Below are 13,066 nucleotides of genomic sequence, written 5' to 3' on the forward strand. Positions count from 1 at the left end.
TGTTAACTCCTAATGCTTTTGATATCGATTATTAACTTTGGCAGTTATTAGCGTATTAAGTTTCACTTGTTGGTGAGTTAACGACTATAATTTAATTTCTTATCACACATTAGTTATTTATTTTACACACATCACCAACCAGCTGTATTTTTTTTTTTGTGACTTAAACGCTCCTGTTATTGTTTCTCAATTGTACGCTGTATCAGCATTACCGGTTGTGATTTTGGTTGCGTTTTTATACTTTTAAGGAGTATATTATATTGAACATCATTATGAGTCCAAATACTCCTCAAAAAGACACTTCAAGAGTTACTACTCGGTCTTCTCTAACTATCTCCTCTGGTAGGTCAGTTAATGGATCGTCCAATCGAGCTGACATGAGTAATATAACCAATATGATCTCAAATGAAGATTTGATGGTTCTGTTAAAGGACTTAAAGGTTGAAGTATTATCTTCCAATAAGACAATGTCTGAACTGCAGGCTTCGCAATACAAAGACTTCAATGCTGACTCGTTGCGGATTTCTGATCAAATGACTGAATTGAAGAAGGAAAATACTAGGCTTAGTAAAGAAATTGATGCACTGAAAAGTAAAGTTACAAGTTTGGAAAATTCAAGCTCAGTTGATACATCACAATCTGTAGTGTCACAAGTTATCCAAGAAACNTATATACGGAGTTCCTGAATCTACGTCGACGTTTGTAACTGAGCGAATAGCACATGACAAATTGACAATATTCTAGTTTCACTTCCTAGTGCTGGTTCCCTGAACTTATAACTTGTCCACCTTGGCAAACTCCGGGCAGATTCAACCCGCCCTATAAAAATTATTTTAAATAGTAAAGGAAATGCTTTATGCTTATTATCTGAGTTAAACTCTGCAAAGCACTCTGGTACTACATTTCCTGATAATTTTCGAATGATAAGTGATAGAACCCCACTTCAATGTAAATTGTTCCGTTCCTGTTATATGGAGCTTGAATAAAGAACTAAAGATGGTGAATCTGGACTACGTATAAATTATGAAGATGGATTGCCAAAAGTTGTTGTCAATCATTCAAAAAACGGAAGATTATGCCAACGGCAAGCAGTCATCCATTCTTAGCAACATCTCTATGTAATGGCTCAATATCTGGATTCTATCAGAACTGCCGTGGTTTAAGGAAAAAAATATTTAACTTTAACTGTAATGTATCATCTTTAAATTGTACTTTCATTGTTTTAACTGAAACATGGTTAACCGATAACTTTTATGATTCTGAACTTGGTTTAATTAACTATAATATTTTTAGGTGTGAAAGATTGGTTGGGTTGGGTCAATTGTTTTAAATAATGGGAACATTAGAAACATTAGTGAACACTTTGTATATTACTCTTTAATCGGAAGAAAAAAACGAAACTAGGAGATTTAGGACCGTGTAAATAAAGACTATTAATCTAAACTTAAATAATAACATATTATTGAAAACGTGTACATTTGATTTTATTTAAGTAATACACTGGCACGTCCAGCAGTAACGGTCAGACCCGTTCGGATTTTACAATGTCCACATAGGTAGATAATAGTCGCCCGATAAAGATACACATAACTAACATAACACCAATGATAAAGATTACAACAAAATTGTAGTTTTATACTAATCAAAATAGAAATTACAATCGTTGAGAACGGCAATTTTTTATTTGTTTCACAATTTCAAATAAATTTAATTTAATACTATAGACGAATAAACTTATTATCTATATACTTTTTCTAGAAACCCAATTAATTATTGAATAAATATGGATATTAAATGCATGTGATAGGAAAATTTTTTTTCGATATAATTAATGAAATGGTACCAACATTCCTAACAATTTCTATTATATATTTAAATAAAACTAATTCAATGTACTGTAAGTAAAAAACAAATGATCCTAGAACTTGTTTTTTATGAATAATCTGCTACCAAAGTCATAGAACTTTAAAATTTTTAGAAAATTTTTTTTTTAATTTATGATAATGTTCTAGAATAACTGTATCCTCCTAACTTGTACCAAGTGAAAGTTTTAAAAAAATAATATGACAATTAAAAAAAATTTGTCTATAATCGGCAAATTTCAAATTATTGTAATGATATAAAAATTTTTGGGTACAATTTTTTTTCTAAGTAGCAACAGACGTATAGAGGGGCTTAAACTCCATTATCTCTAATTCCATTATCTCCAAAATTTACGATAGTGAGATAAATCACTATTTGATTTTCATGAATAAACTATGCATAATCTAAACAGTACCTTTTTTTAACAGGGAATTATATTTTCATAAATAGAAATAATCGAAGTAAGTCATCCATCTAAAAGTGTGTAATTGCAATTTTTTTAATAAGTGGTAACAGACGTATTTAGGGCTCAACTTCAAAAATATACTCTAAAACAAAATAACCAGTAATCTTAAAGTACATTCACCGCTAAGTAAGAGGCAAAATAGTAAAAAAACAAATATACCTAATAATAATAGATTTAAAATACTTTCTCAGCTTTACATCGAAGCTAAAACATTTAACAAAAACAAATTTAAAACAATCTTCTGACTTGACTTTTGATTTGATTAGATACGAATAATCTGTTGAGTAAATGATCACCATTAAATTAACCTTTAACATTATTTAAAAAAACTGCTGTCCTGCCCGGGGTGTGTGAAAAAAAATTTTTTTAACATATATTTTAAACAAAATGATTTAAATTATGCATAATCCAAATAGTACATTTTTATCAATAGGGAATAATAGATCCAACATCAGGAATAATCAAATTAAGTCATATATTTAACACTTTGTCATTAAAAAATTTACCAAGATCGCTCAATTTAAATCACATTTGTATTGCTAACTCAAACTTAAATCCAACAATTGAAATTAAAAAAAGTAAGACAATTAAATAACTTTTAAATCCTTATATATTTAAAATAATTAAAAAAAACGTTGATTGTTAAAATGGTAAAACAAGCTTATTTTTTTTGTAATTTACTACAATATTAATAAAGTTAATAAATTTTTACAAGAAAAAGAAGTAAAAAATAATCTTAATAGTCATTTCAAAACCATTTTCAAGGGCTTTTTTAATACAAATATTAAAATCTTTGTAACATTATAACCTGTATTTGTATTGGGTTCCTACTTAGGATGAGACACGGTGACGTGTTGGAGTGGACTGTACACTTAACTTTTACGAATAACTACAATAATATAATTTAAGTTCTAGAATTTACAGTCATTATTAAATAAATAATGTTATAATAATCAATCACAATTTTATATTTATGTGATACTTTATACAACATCAGAACGAACATTTTTGAAAATTGCTTACCCAGACTATTAGTTGTACACTTACTAATTAACTAACTAAATTGTACTAACATTAATACTATAGTAATACGGGTTGGGTTAATTATTCATAAATTATTGTTGTTTTCAAATTAAAATTTAATACTGATCATTATATGTGTTTATATTCTATTTCAATATATTACTTAATGAATATTTACAATATTAAAAATTTTTAAAAAATTAGGGTGCCGAAAAATCCTCATCGAGGTCGCAAAAGATGTGAAACAATAATTTCTGTTAAACAGTACCAGTTTCGAGACTGCAGTCGAAGAACGCGAATTTTAAAGCGCAGAAAACGGAAATTCTTCCAGGTGACTCATATTTTGAGTGGTTTACGAAAATAGGATGTAGAGGGAGTTAGAGAGAGACAAATTATTTTTTATTTATAGATTAATCAAGGGAAACTCAAATTCTATAAGCGATAGCCCATTGAAATGTGTTATAAAAATTATGAACAGTCTAATCGAAAAAGAAAATTCATCAAAATGTATGGTTGTAGTGATGTCTAAAGTAAGATATACAATAAACGCATGTAACTATTTTAATTTAATCTTGGCTAATATATCAATAACAATTAAATTGTATAGATATTTTTATTATTAATACCTTAAATAAACAAATATTTATTTAAACTAAATCATAAAATAATTTTTTAAATCCTTAAAAATATATTATTTTATGTAAACATAAAACTTAAAAAGATATTTTAAATAATATAATTATACAAATTTGTATTAGTTATACATTGTATATTATTTGTACAATGAATATGTCAAGCAAGATTCCATACTGTTGTGCATACTTAAACTGTGAAGTTTGTATTAATAATATATTAACGTTAATTAATCCCAGAATAAATTAAATCATTAACCTTAGTCTGTTTATTTATTACAGTAAATTTAATTAAATTTTTTATTCATCTCTAAACTGTTAATTATGTATTGTTAAATAGCTATAGTTAAAAAGAACGATCAATGTTAGATATCAAATTTACTATTAAATTTAATAATTTTCTAGAAATTAAATATTAATGAAAATAAATATTGTAATTTATGGTTTTTAGTTTGCAAAATACAAACGCCGTGTAAGACGACCATATCCACTTGAAGATCATGATCCTAATTCACAGGACAGTGGTTCTCTTACTGCTCATTCAGATGATTATAAATCAGTGTCAACATTATCTGACAGCAATACATCATTTACAGATGATTCAGATGATGAATTCTTAGACATTGCTGTATCCCCAACAGAATCGGTAATTATTTTACCTTTTAAAAAGGTTAACAGTTTTTTTCCTAATTTTATTTTATTTCTAGTCTCCAGATTCACTTCTACTTGGATTCAGTACATTAATAGAAGGAAATAATATTAGCCAGTCATCAATTATTGTTAAAAGAAAAATTACTAAATATTCTTCAGATACTCCTCGCAAGACTGTAATTATTATAAAACAATTTATTATTTCAATAATCATAGATTTAATACATGTATAACTTATAGGATTTATTGTTTGGTGGTATTAAAAATAATGAAGCAGTTGTGAGAAAAAGAAAGTTGACACGTGATTTAGAATCAAATTCTGAAATTAATGTATTATTAAAGAAAACTAGACCTAGTACGAAATCTAAACCGGTCGAGAGAAGTTAAGGTAAGAGGCTTTGAGCCCATTCAGTTTTATTTCTAATTACAGTAGAACCTCATTAATCCGAACCAATAAGGGCTCTAGGTTGTCTGATTTAATGAAAGTCCGGATTAAACAAAATAACCAAAAAACATGTTCGTATTATAGATTTAAGAATATTACATTACACTAATTACTATGTATGATATACAATATATATGTATTGCAACATGATATTAGTTTATGATAACTTTAATGACGGTAGATAAGAATACTTGTACTTATGGGAAATTCGAGGAACTTGCTTATATGTTTATTTTAGTCTACGGCATAAACTGCGTATTTTTCGTAATACTAGACAGCTGACCGGATTAAGCAAAGTCCGGATTGATGAGGTTTTACTGTATATTAGATTTTAGTTTTAACTTGGAACGGTGAAGTCTCCCTTACAAATTTTTATTGTTCATATAGTTATTTGAACGAATTTCACTGATGACAGCAGTGAATTTTTACCTGGGTTATTCACAGTTACGTGTTAGCGGGATAAGATTTGACTTGGTCTCTGGAAAATTTTTTATAAAAATAAAGTTAGAGTAGTTTATCTAATACAGTCCGCTGTAACTATTGTCATTGAAAAGTGTTGGTTACAGTTTGTTATAAAGACCTTATTGATATCGACAGAAAGTTAATTTCCGGCCGATTGTTACAGTCAATTGGTAGATAAAAATAGTATATTTACGTCTGACCTTGTCAAAGCGGCCGATTCCCAGGTAACCGTTATTATTATTGTTCACTCGTTGCCATATCATATACGGCGGCCCCGGACCATCTTATCGCGGGTACTTTACGAAATCAATAATAGCAATAATAATAACACTTGTTTTCTACATCAGTAGCAAATTTGACCGTACACGGAAATATTGTTTATCTCCGCTATTAACGTAGCTACTTTTGATTATTATGCGCTTTCAGACAACTACCATGCTACGCGACGAAACCCAACATGCTAATTATGCTAGAAGAAAACCACCTACGCATCGAAGAGGGGAACCCAGCTACCGAAATTTTACTACTGCGTACGCCGCTCGATAGCGAAATTCCGGTCCGCGAACCCGAAGTGGGGGTTTTCGACAACACCACGGACGATGTCAGCGAAGAAGAAATCGACGCGAGCAATCAGCGGCCCGTCGTAGCGCCTTTACCGGAGGAACATCCGGTGAACCTCGTGCTACACACATCACACGACGAATCTGATGTCGACCAACCGGACACGACGCAACACTAAACGAGCGCCTCGCGGACATCGAAGCACAACAAGCCCGCAACATGAGACGGTCGTACGTACAAGCGTCTCTACCACGGATGTGTAGCACGGGTTAGCAGGACGAACATTATCAGCGCACTCATACATATGAGAACGAGCCGACCGATTTTTAGTTTACGCGCCAATCGCGGGAGGGGCAATTCAACACAACCGACGGTCATCGGTCTTTTAATGATTTGTCGCTTACCCGCAGCTCGCGGTCGGTATTGGTACCCTACCACGACCTACGCACCGTACGCGCCTGATTACCTGAGTATTACGGGAGAAACGAAGAGGGCCCACGGGAGTTTCTAAATAGAGCGGAAGATCTACTCTGTATCCCACACCCAACCGCGTGGGTAAACATCGTCATCCCGTTTTTGAACGACAGGGCAGGTGATTGGTGGCGAGCGATTAAATTAAACAATATGCCATGGACGGAATTTAAGTCCGAATTACTCGAGAAGTTCGACAATATCGATATCCGGACTGCGCTCGAGACGGACTTAAAAACGACGCGACAGGGCCCCCGACAAGCGTTAACCGAGTTTATTATTCATAAACAACGTTTGGCCGCGCGAGTACGTTGTGGGTTACCAGAACAACAANTGCGAATACGTTGTGGGTTACCAGAACAACAACTTTTGCGACATTTAACGGGGCTTTTACGGGACGATTACTGCGCTATGATACGTGTTTAGGCCTACACAATAAATGTAACTATTGTTGTTTTATCTTATCGTTGTTCGGCGGCTGCATAGTTGTCCGGTAAGTGTAAAAAACCCGTGCGCAATATTTATAGTGTCGGCATACAGCGGTTATTGTGGTACTATCGTTATAGTGTACTTTGCTCAAATTACCACGAACGCTCTCTGACAGTTAATAGAGCGTACATATATATACATATATATTAGTAACGGTCAGCTGAGGCGGTTGGTTTCTTTTGGAACAATTATTTATTATCGGTAAAAACCAACAAAACAAATTATGCCTGAAGATAATCGCAAAAATGAAGTTACGCGATTAAGCATAAGTAGAGGTCAATTAAAATCAGCATTAACAAAATTTTTAAAGTTTGTGCAAGACGAAAAGTCAGACCTAATTGAAATTCGGCCTAGAAGAGAAAAAATTGAGGAAGCATGGAGTGAGTACGACCAAGTACAGTTGGAAATCGACATGCTAGAAGGGATAAACGTAGAGGAACAGCAAAATTATAGAGCTGATTTTGAAGACTCATACTTTAAAGCAAGTACGATTGCGGAGAAGAGGCTATCTGAATTGAGTAGGGTAGTCAGCAACGCGTCAGACGGTGTTGTAGGGAATACGGCAGCAACATCTTCAATCGTAGCGACACCAACAGTAGCAGCGCCTGCTATTAGATTAGCCCCGCTAGATATCCCATCATTTCATGGTGACTATAAGCAATGGACAACATTTTATGATATTTTTTTGGCATTAATTCATACCAACGACCAATTGTCAGACATACAAATTTTTTTTTATTTGAAAGCGGCTTTAAAAGACGATGCCAAACAGGCTGTTAATTGTTTGGAAATCACGGCGTCAAATTACGCAGAGGCATGGCGGACATTAATTGAAAGATATAACAATAAAAAAAGTCTAATACAAACACATGTAAAAGCGTTATTTCACTTAGAGACGTTAACTGTAGAATCAGCAATTAAACTTCGAGCGTTTACAGATTCAATAAAAGGACACATGCAAGCATTAAGAACCCTTGATCAAGAGCCAGAGTCGTGGAGTCCTATGTTAACGTATTTAGTAACCACCAAGTTAGATAGAAAGAAGTTGTCTTCGAGCGTGGGAAACGGACACGGCTCAGGACTCTCTTTCTACAATTATCTACAATTAGTGGAATTTTTAGAAAAACGGTTTAAATCTTTAGAAGCGATCGAATCATCTAAAGCCATAAATCAGAGAAACGCAACAGCATCGGCTACCCATAGTCAAGATGTCACAAAATCTATGGTACGGAGCAATGCTTATGCGGTGACAACTTTGGACAAAAAATGTCCTAGTCTTTTGGCCTTGTCCGTAGTTGAACGCATTAAGCGCATTAGTGAGCGCAATTTATGCAGGAATTGTCTACAGGCACACCCTAAGAAAAAATGTTTGGCTCGAGGCTGTTTTAAGTGTGGCAAGCCACATAATACACTTTTACACTTAAGTGCACGGACCGATCAGTCAGAGTTCAACTCAGCAACAAACGTAACGGAAAATTCGGAAAATAGCGAGTCAGAACAAGTAGTTCAAAATGAATTAGTAACCGTTAGTACACATACTAGCTTACCGGCTGCTACGTCGATATTATTACCAACCGCAGTTGTTTTGGTCAAGAGTAATCGTGGTGAATGGGAGCATTGTCGCGTGTTACTGGATTCTGCATCACAAAGTAACTTTATAACCGAACGTATGGCACAGATTTTGCGGTTACCAAAAACCCATATCGACCAAGGCGTCCAAGGAATTGGTGGAAACGTACAAAGAATTAAATCTCGAGTAATGGTTACAGCCAACTCCCGTTTAAATGACTATTCAGTAACATTGTCATGTTTAGTAGTTAAGAACATTACGAGTAACCTACCAGGCATCCGACTAAATGATAGCTGCGTGGTTCCAAAAGCTATAGTCTTAGCGAATCCGCGTTTCACCGTGCCACAGAAAATTGACTTATTAATAGGAGCGGGTCACTTCTATGATTTAATGTCTGCAGGTAAAATAAAGTCACGACCAGGCGGCCCTGTATTTCAGAAAACAAAGTTCGGATGGGTGGCTGCCGGTTCATCAGAAAATCAACTCGATAGTATAAATCAACAAACGGCGATTTTCCTCACGGTGAATGACAATTATAACCAATCCCTAGAAAAGGTAGCTGAATGTGAATTCAGTAAGTATCCTGACGCGTGTCAATCATTAGTTAACGATTTTTATGTGGATGATTGGTTAAGCGGTGCAATGAACGGGCAGAGGATATAACATTACGAGACAATATTATTGCCGTAATGAAAGGTGCCGGTCTACATTTACGGAAATGGGCATCGAACGATAATAGTTTAATAAGTAGTTTATTACCTACCGAACACAATAAAGATAGTGACGGTCCGCGTATTATCGATAACGACACGACGAAAATATTAGGCCTGTGTTGGGATCCGCCATCGGATTCATTTAAATATACATTAAGTGAAAACATAATAAATAATAACGATATAACAAAGCGAACAATTTTATCGAATATAGCCACAATTTTTGATCCCCTTGGTTTGCTCGGGCCTGTGTTAGTTGTTGCAAAAATTATCATGCAACGTTTGTGGTACATTCAACTCAGTTGGGACGGTCCCCATTGGTTGAAGGAGAAGTACGAGAAATGGCCGAAGTCATGTGTACAATACAGTAGTACAAACAATATACCAGAAGCCAAAAAAACGGGCGAAACAACAATTACGACTGTTGCATGCATAGCGCACGATAAATATTATTCGTTGTTATCTAGAAGGTCGTCGTTATTATTTATTATCAGAGTGACGGCGTATTGTTTACGCTGGCGGTATAACATGAATCGAGCAGTAGGTGATAAAACGGTAAACGAACTAGAGAGAGCAAATACGACAATCATCAAAATAATTCAACGCGCACATTTTCGGCAAAAATTGAGAGAGTTAAATAATGAAAATGCGAATGTGTCAAAAAAAAGTAAACTACTGCGTCATAGTCCATATATTGATGGGGATAATATTATACGCGTCGGAGGACGTTTAAAATACGCTATGGCGTTAAATGACAATCAGAGACATCAAATTGTATTGCCGGATAACTGTCTTTACAAAAAATTATTATTCCGTAAAGAACACATGGATTTGATGCACAGTGGACCTCAAGCCTTGGTGGCCTCTATTAGGCAGCGCAACTAGCCTTTAAAAGCGCGAAGTTTGGCTCGTACTATAGTACACAATTGCGTTAATTATTTTAAACTGAAACCTCAAATAGTACAACCGAGTCAATGGGAAGTCTGCCTGGTTCACGGGTACAGAGTGGAAGAGCATTTGCCATATGTGGTGTAGATTTTGCGGGTCCAGTCATGATAAGAACGAGCTTGCATCTTAAGGCACCATGTAACAAAGGATACATCAGCATATTTGTATGTTTCGCGACAAAGGCGATACATATCGAACTCGTGAGCGATTTGTCAACGAAGACTTTTTTACAGGCGTTGAACAGATTTTTTGATCGACGTGGCAAAAGTTCAATAATTTACAGTGATAACGCCAGAAATTTTGTGGGCATGCGTCGGCATTTAAAGGAGGTGTACACACTTTTCCAGTCCCCAGAACATCTGTTTTCTCTCATCTAGCGGACAAAGGAATTGAGTGTCAATTTATACCACCCCGTGCACCGCATTTCGGTGGACTTTGGGAGGCTGCGGTCAAAAGTATGAAAATAATGAAAAGTAAGATTGTTTTATCGTTTTATAGAATATTCATAGAAAATTCGAGGTCAGAACATTAAAATGCTGTGCGCCTCGACTTAAATTATTCCAAATTACTTAAAATTTTCAGAATATTATTTTTTTATACTAAAAAATTGGAGGGATGTTAAAAAAGAAATTTTGAAATTCTTAAATAAAAGACTACCCTAGTAATACGTGTATTAAATTGCTTGTAGTTCATATTAAAGCTAATTATTATTTTATTTTTTTAACAATAATAATTCTTTGTTGTGCTGCTTTACTCGAAAAGTTAATTTTTAGTTATCATTTCTTACATCCTAAACTCGTAACTTATTATATTATGTAAGATTGTTAATTTTATACAGTGAAATGTTAGTTCTATACAATTTTAAAACAATTATAAATATTTTATACTTAAATTTCTGGTCATATCAAATCAGGAGCTAATTATCTTACGGTATAATACTGCAGAATAGCTTGAAACACTAAATAAGAGCCAAGCTAATTAAAATTATGTCTTAAAACTTTTTCATTCTCTAGATCTTAAAAATCATTAATATTAAAAGTAGAAAAATTTAAATTAAAATTTTTTTCTAGGTCAATTAATTTGCNGTAGAAAAATTAAAATTAAAATTTTTTTCTAGGTCAATTAATTTGCCAAAAATTATGTATTTGAGATTTCAAATAATTCTGTCTTTTATAAGTTAAAATAATCTCATAAATTACCATAATTATACCATATTTTTATTCACCATTTTTTTTTTTTAATGGTAGAACAAATTTAAAATGATACATAACAATATAAAAATTTATATTTACGAAAATATATCAAAATTACAATCGTTGAAAACGGCAGTTTTTTTATTTGTTTAGCAATTTTAAATGTCTATTACTATCTGAAGAGTACATAGATAAATTCGAAATTATAATTGACACGACTTACGTCACAATAATGTATTCGACACTGATANAATTATAATTGACACGACCTACGTCATAATAATGTATTCGACACTGATATAGATGGTACAGAGGCATGGGTCGTTTATTACTGAAGAACAACAAAAGATTATTAAAAAAAAGAAATCGAANCTTGAAACACTAAATAAGAGCCAAGCTAATTAAAATTATGTCTTAAAACTTTTTCATTCTCTAGATCTTAAAAATCATTAATATTAAAAGTAGAAAAATTAAAATTAAAATTTTTTTCTAGGTCAATTAATTTGCCAAAAATTATGTATTTGAGATTTCAAATAATTCTGTCTTTTATAAGTTAAAATAATCTCATAAATTACCATAATTATACCATATTTTTATTCACCATTTTTTTTTTTTAATGGTAGAACAAATTTAAAATGATACATAACAATATAAAAATTTATATTTACGAAAATATATCAAAATTACAATCGTTGAAAACGGCAGTTTTTTTATTTGTTTAGAAATTTTAAATGTCTATTACTATCTGAAGAGTACATAGATAAATTCGAAATTATAATTGACACCACCTACGCCATAATAATGTATTCGACACTGATATAGATGGTACAGAGGTATGGGTCGTTTATTACTGAAGAACAACAAAAGATTATTAAAAAAAAGAAATCGAAAGGACGAACCCAATTAATAATAATGTTCGTATAAAATCGCGGCACTTTCGCTGTTGTCAGAAATGTGGTGTCCTACATGGTCCTCGGACGTCAATAGTAACAGTGTTGATGGCGACGGTGCGGTATCGGGTCATCTTGTCAGGATGCGCAACACGTCCAGAGCCAGTGGCGTAAATCATCGACGACTTGAAGCAGACTCGACCAATATTTGCAAAGGGTCGTCGTCGGGCGATCGACACTTACTGGACTTTGTACTGTAACGTGTGGCAGACTGTGTTGGTCAGTCCAATTACCATGTAAACGTAGTAGAGCGATCGCTGACATATGCGATACAGGCGTAGGGCTCTGTGTATCTAACGTATCATAATAATATAGATGATTAACTTTCTCTCGATATACTGTTATTGAAAATCCAATTAATTACCGAGGAACTTTATAGAAGTTCTGTGTAAAGTGAATTTTAAAACCAGTAGCTAAAACTAATTTTTTTTTTTAGGGACTAATATTGTCAACATCAGCACATATTAAAATTGATCAAGTTNTCAACATCAGCACATATTAAAATTGATCAAGTTATCAATTATTTGTCATCCAAAAATTTATCACATGCACAAAATGCATTCCATAATTGCATTGCTAATTTAAACATAAATGGTTTTGAACAAATGAATTATGGTAAGACGTTGAAA

The 13,066-nt window shown here is 33.1% G+C and overlaps 2 protein-coding genes across 2 annotated transcripts; both read left to right on the forward strand.

Annotated features, from left to right (window-relative positions):
* Nucleotides 1–680: 680 nt before the first annotated feature.
* Nucleotides 681–12,923, forward strand: LOC126907550 (uncharacterized). Its single transcript, XM_050688918.1, has 7 exons — nucleotides 681–1,187; nucleotides 3,557–3,683; nucleotides 3,762–3,882; nucleotides 4,436–4,630; nucleotides 4,692–4,811; nucleotides 4,876–5,023; nucleotides 12,874–12,923. Exons 3-6 carry the CDS (start codon nucleotides 3,823–3,825, stop codon nucleotides 5,020–5,022), a joined length of 522 nt encoding a protein of 173 aa, XP_050544875.1. The 5' UTR covers nucleotides 681–1,187; nucleotides 3,557–3,683; nucleotides 3,762–3,822; the 3' UTR covers nucleotide 5,023; nucleotides 12,874–12,923.
* Nucleotides 7,287–9,296, forward strand: LOC126907233 (uncharacterized). Its single transcript, XM_050688347.1, has one exon. It carries the CDS (start codon nucleotides 7,287–7,289, stop codon nucleotides 9,294–9,296), a length of 2,010 nt encoding a protein of 669 aa, XP_050544304.1.
* Nucleotides 12,924–13,066: the final 143 nt, after the last annotated feature.

The sequence above is a fragment of the Daktulosphaira vitifoliae genome, unplaced genomic scaffold, assembly GCF_025091365.1.
Source record: "Daktulosphaira vitifoliae isolate Bord-2020 unplaced genomic scaffold, ASM2509136v1 Scaffold_5, whole genome shotgun sequence".
Taxonomy (NCBI): Eukaryota; Metazoa; Arthropoda; class Insecta; order Hemiptera; family Phylloxeridae; genus Daktulosphaira; species Daktulosphaira vitifoliae.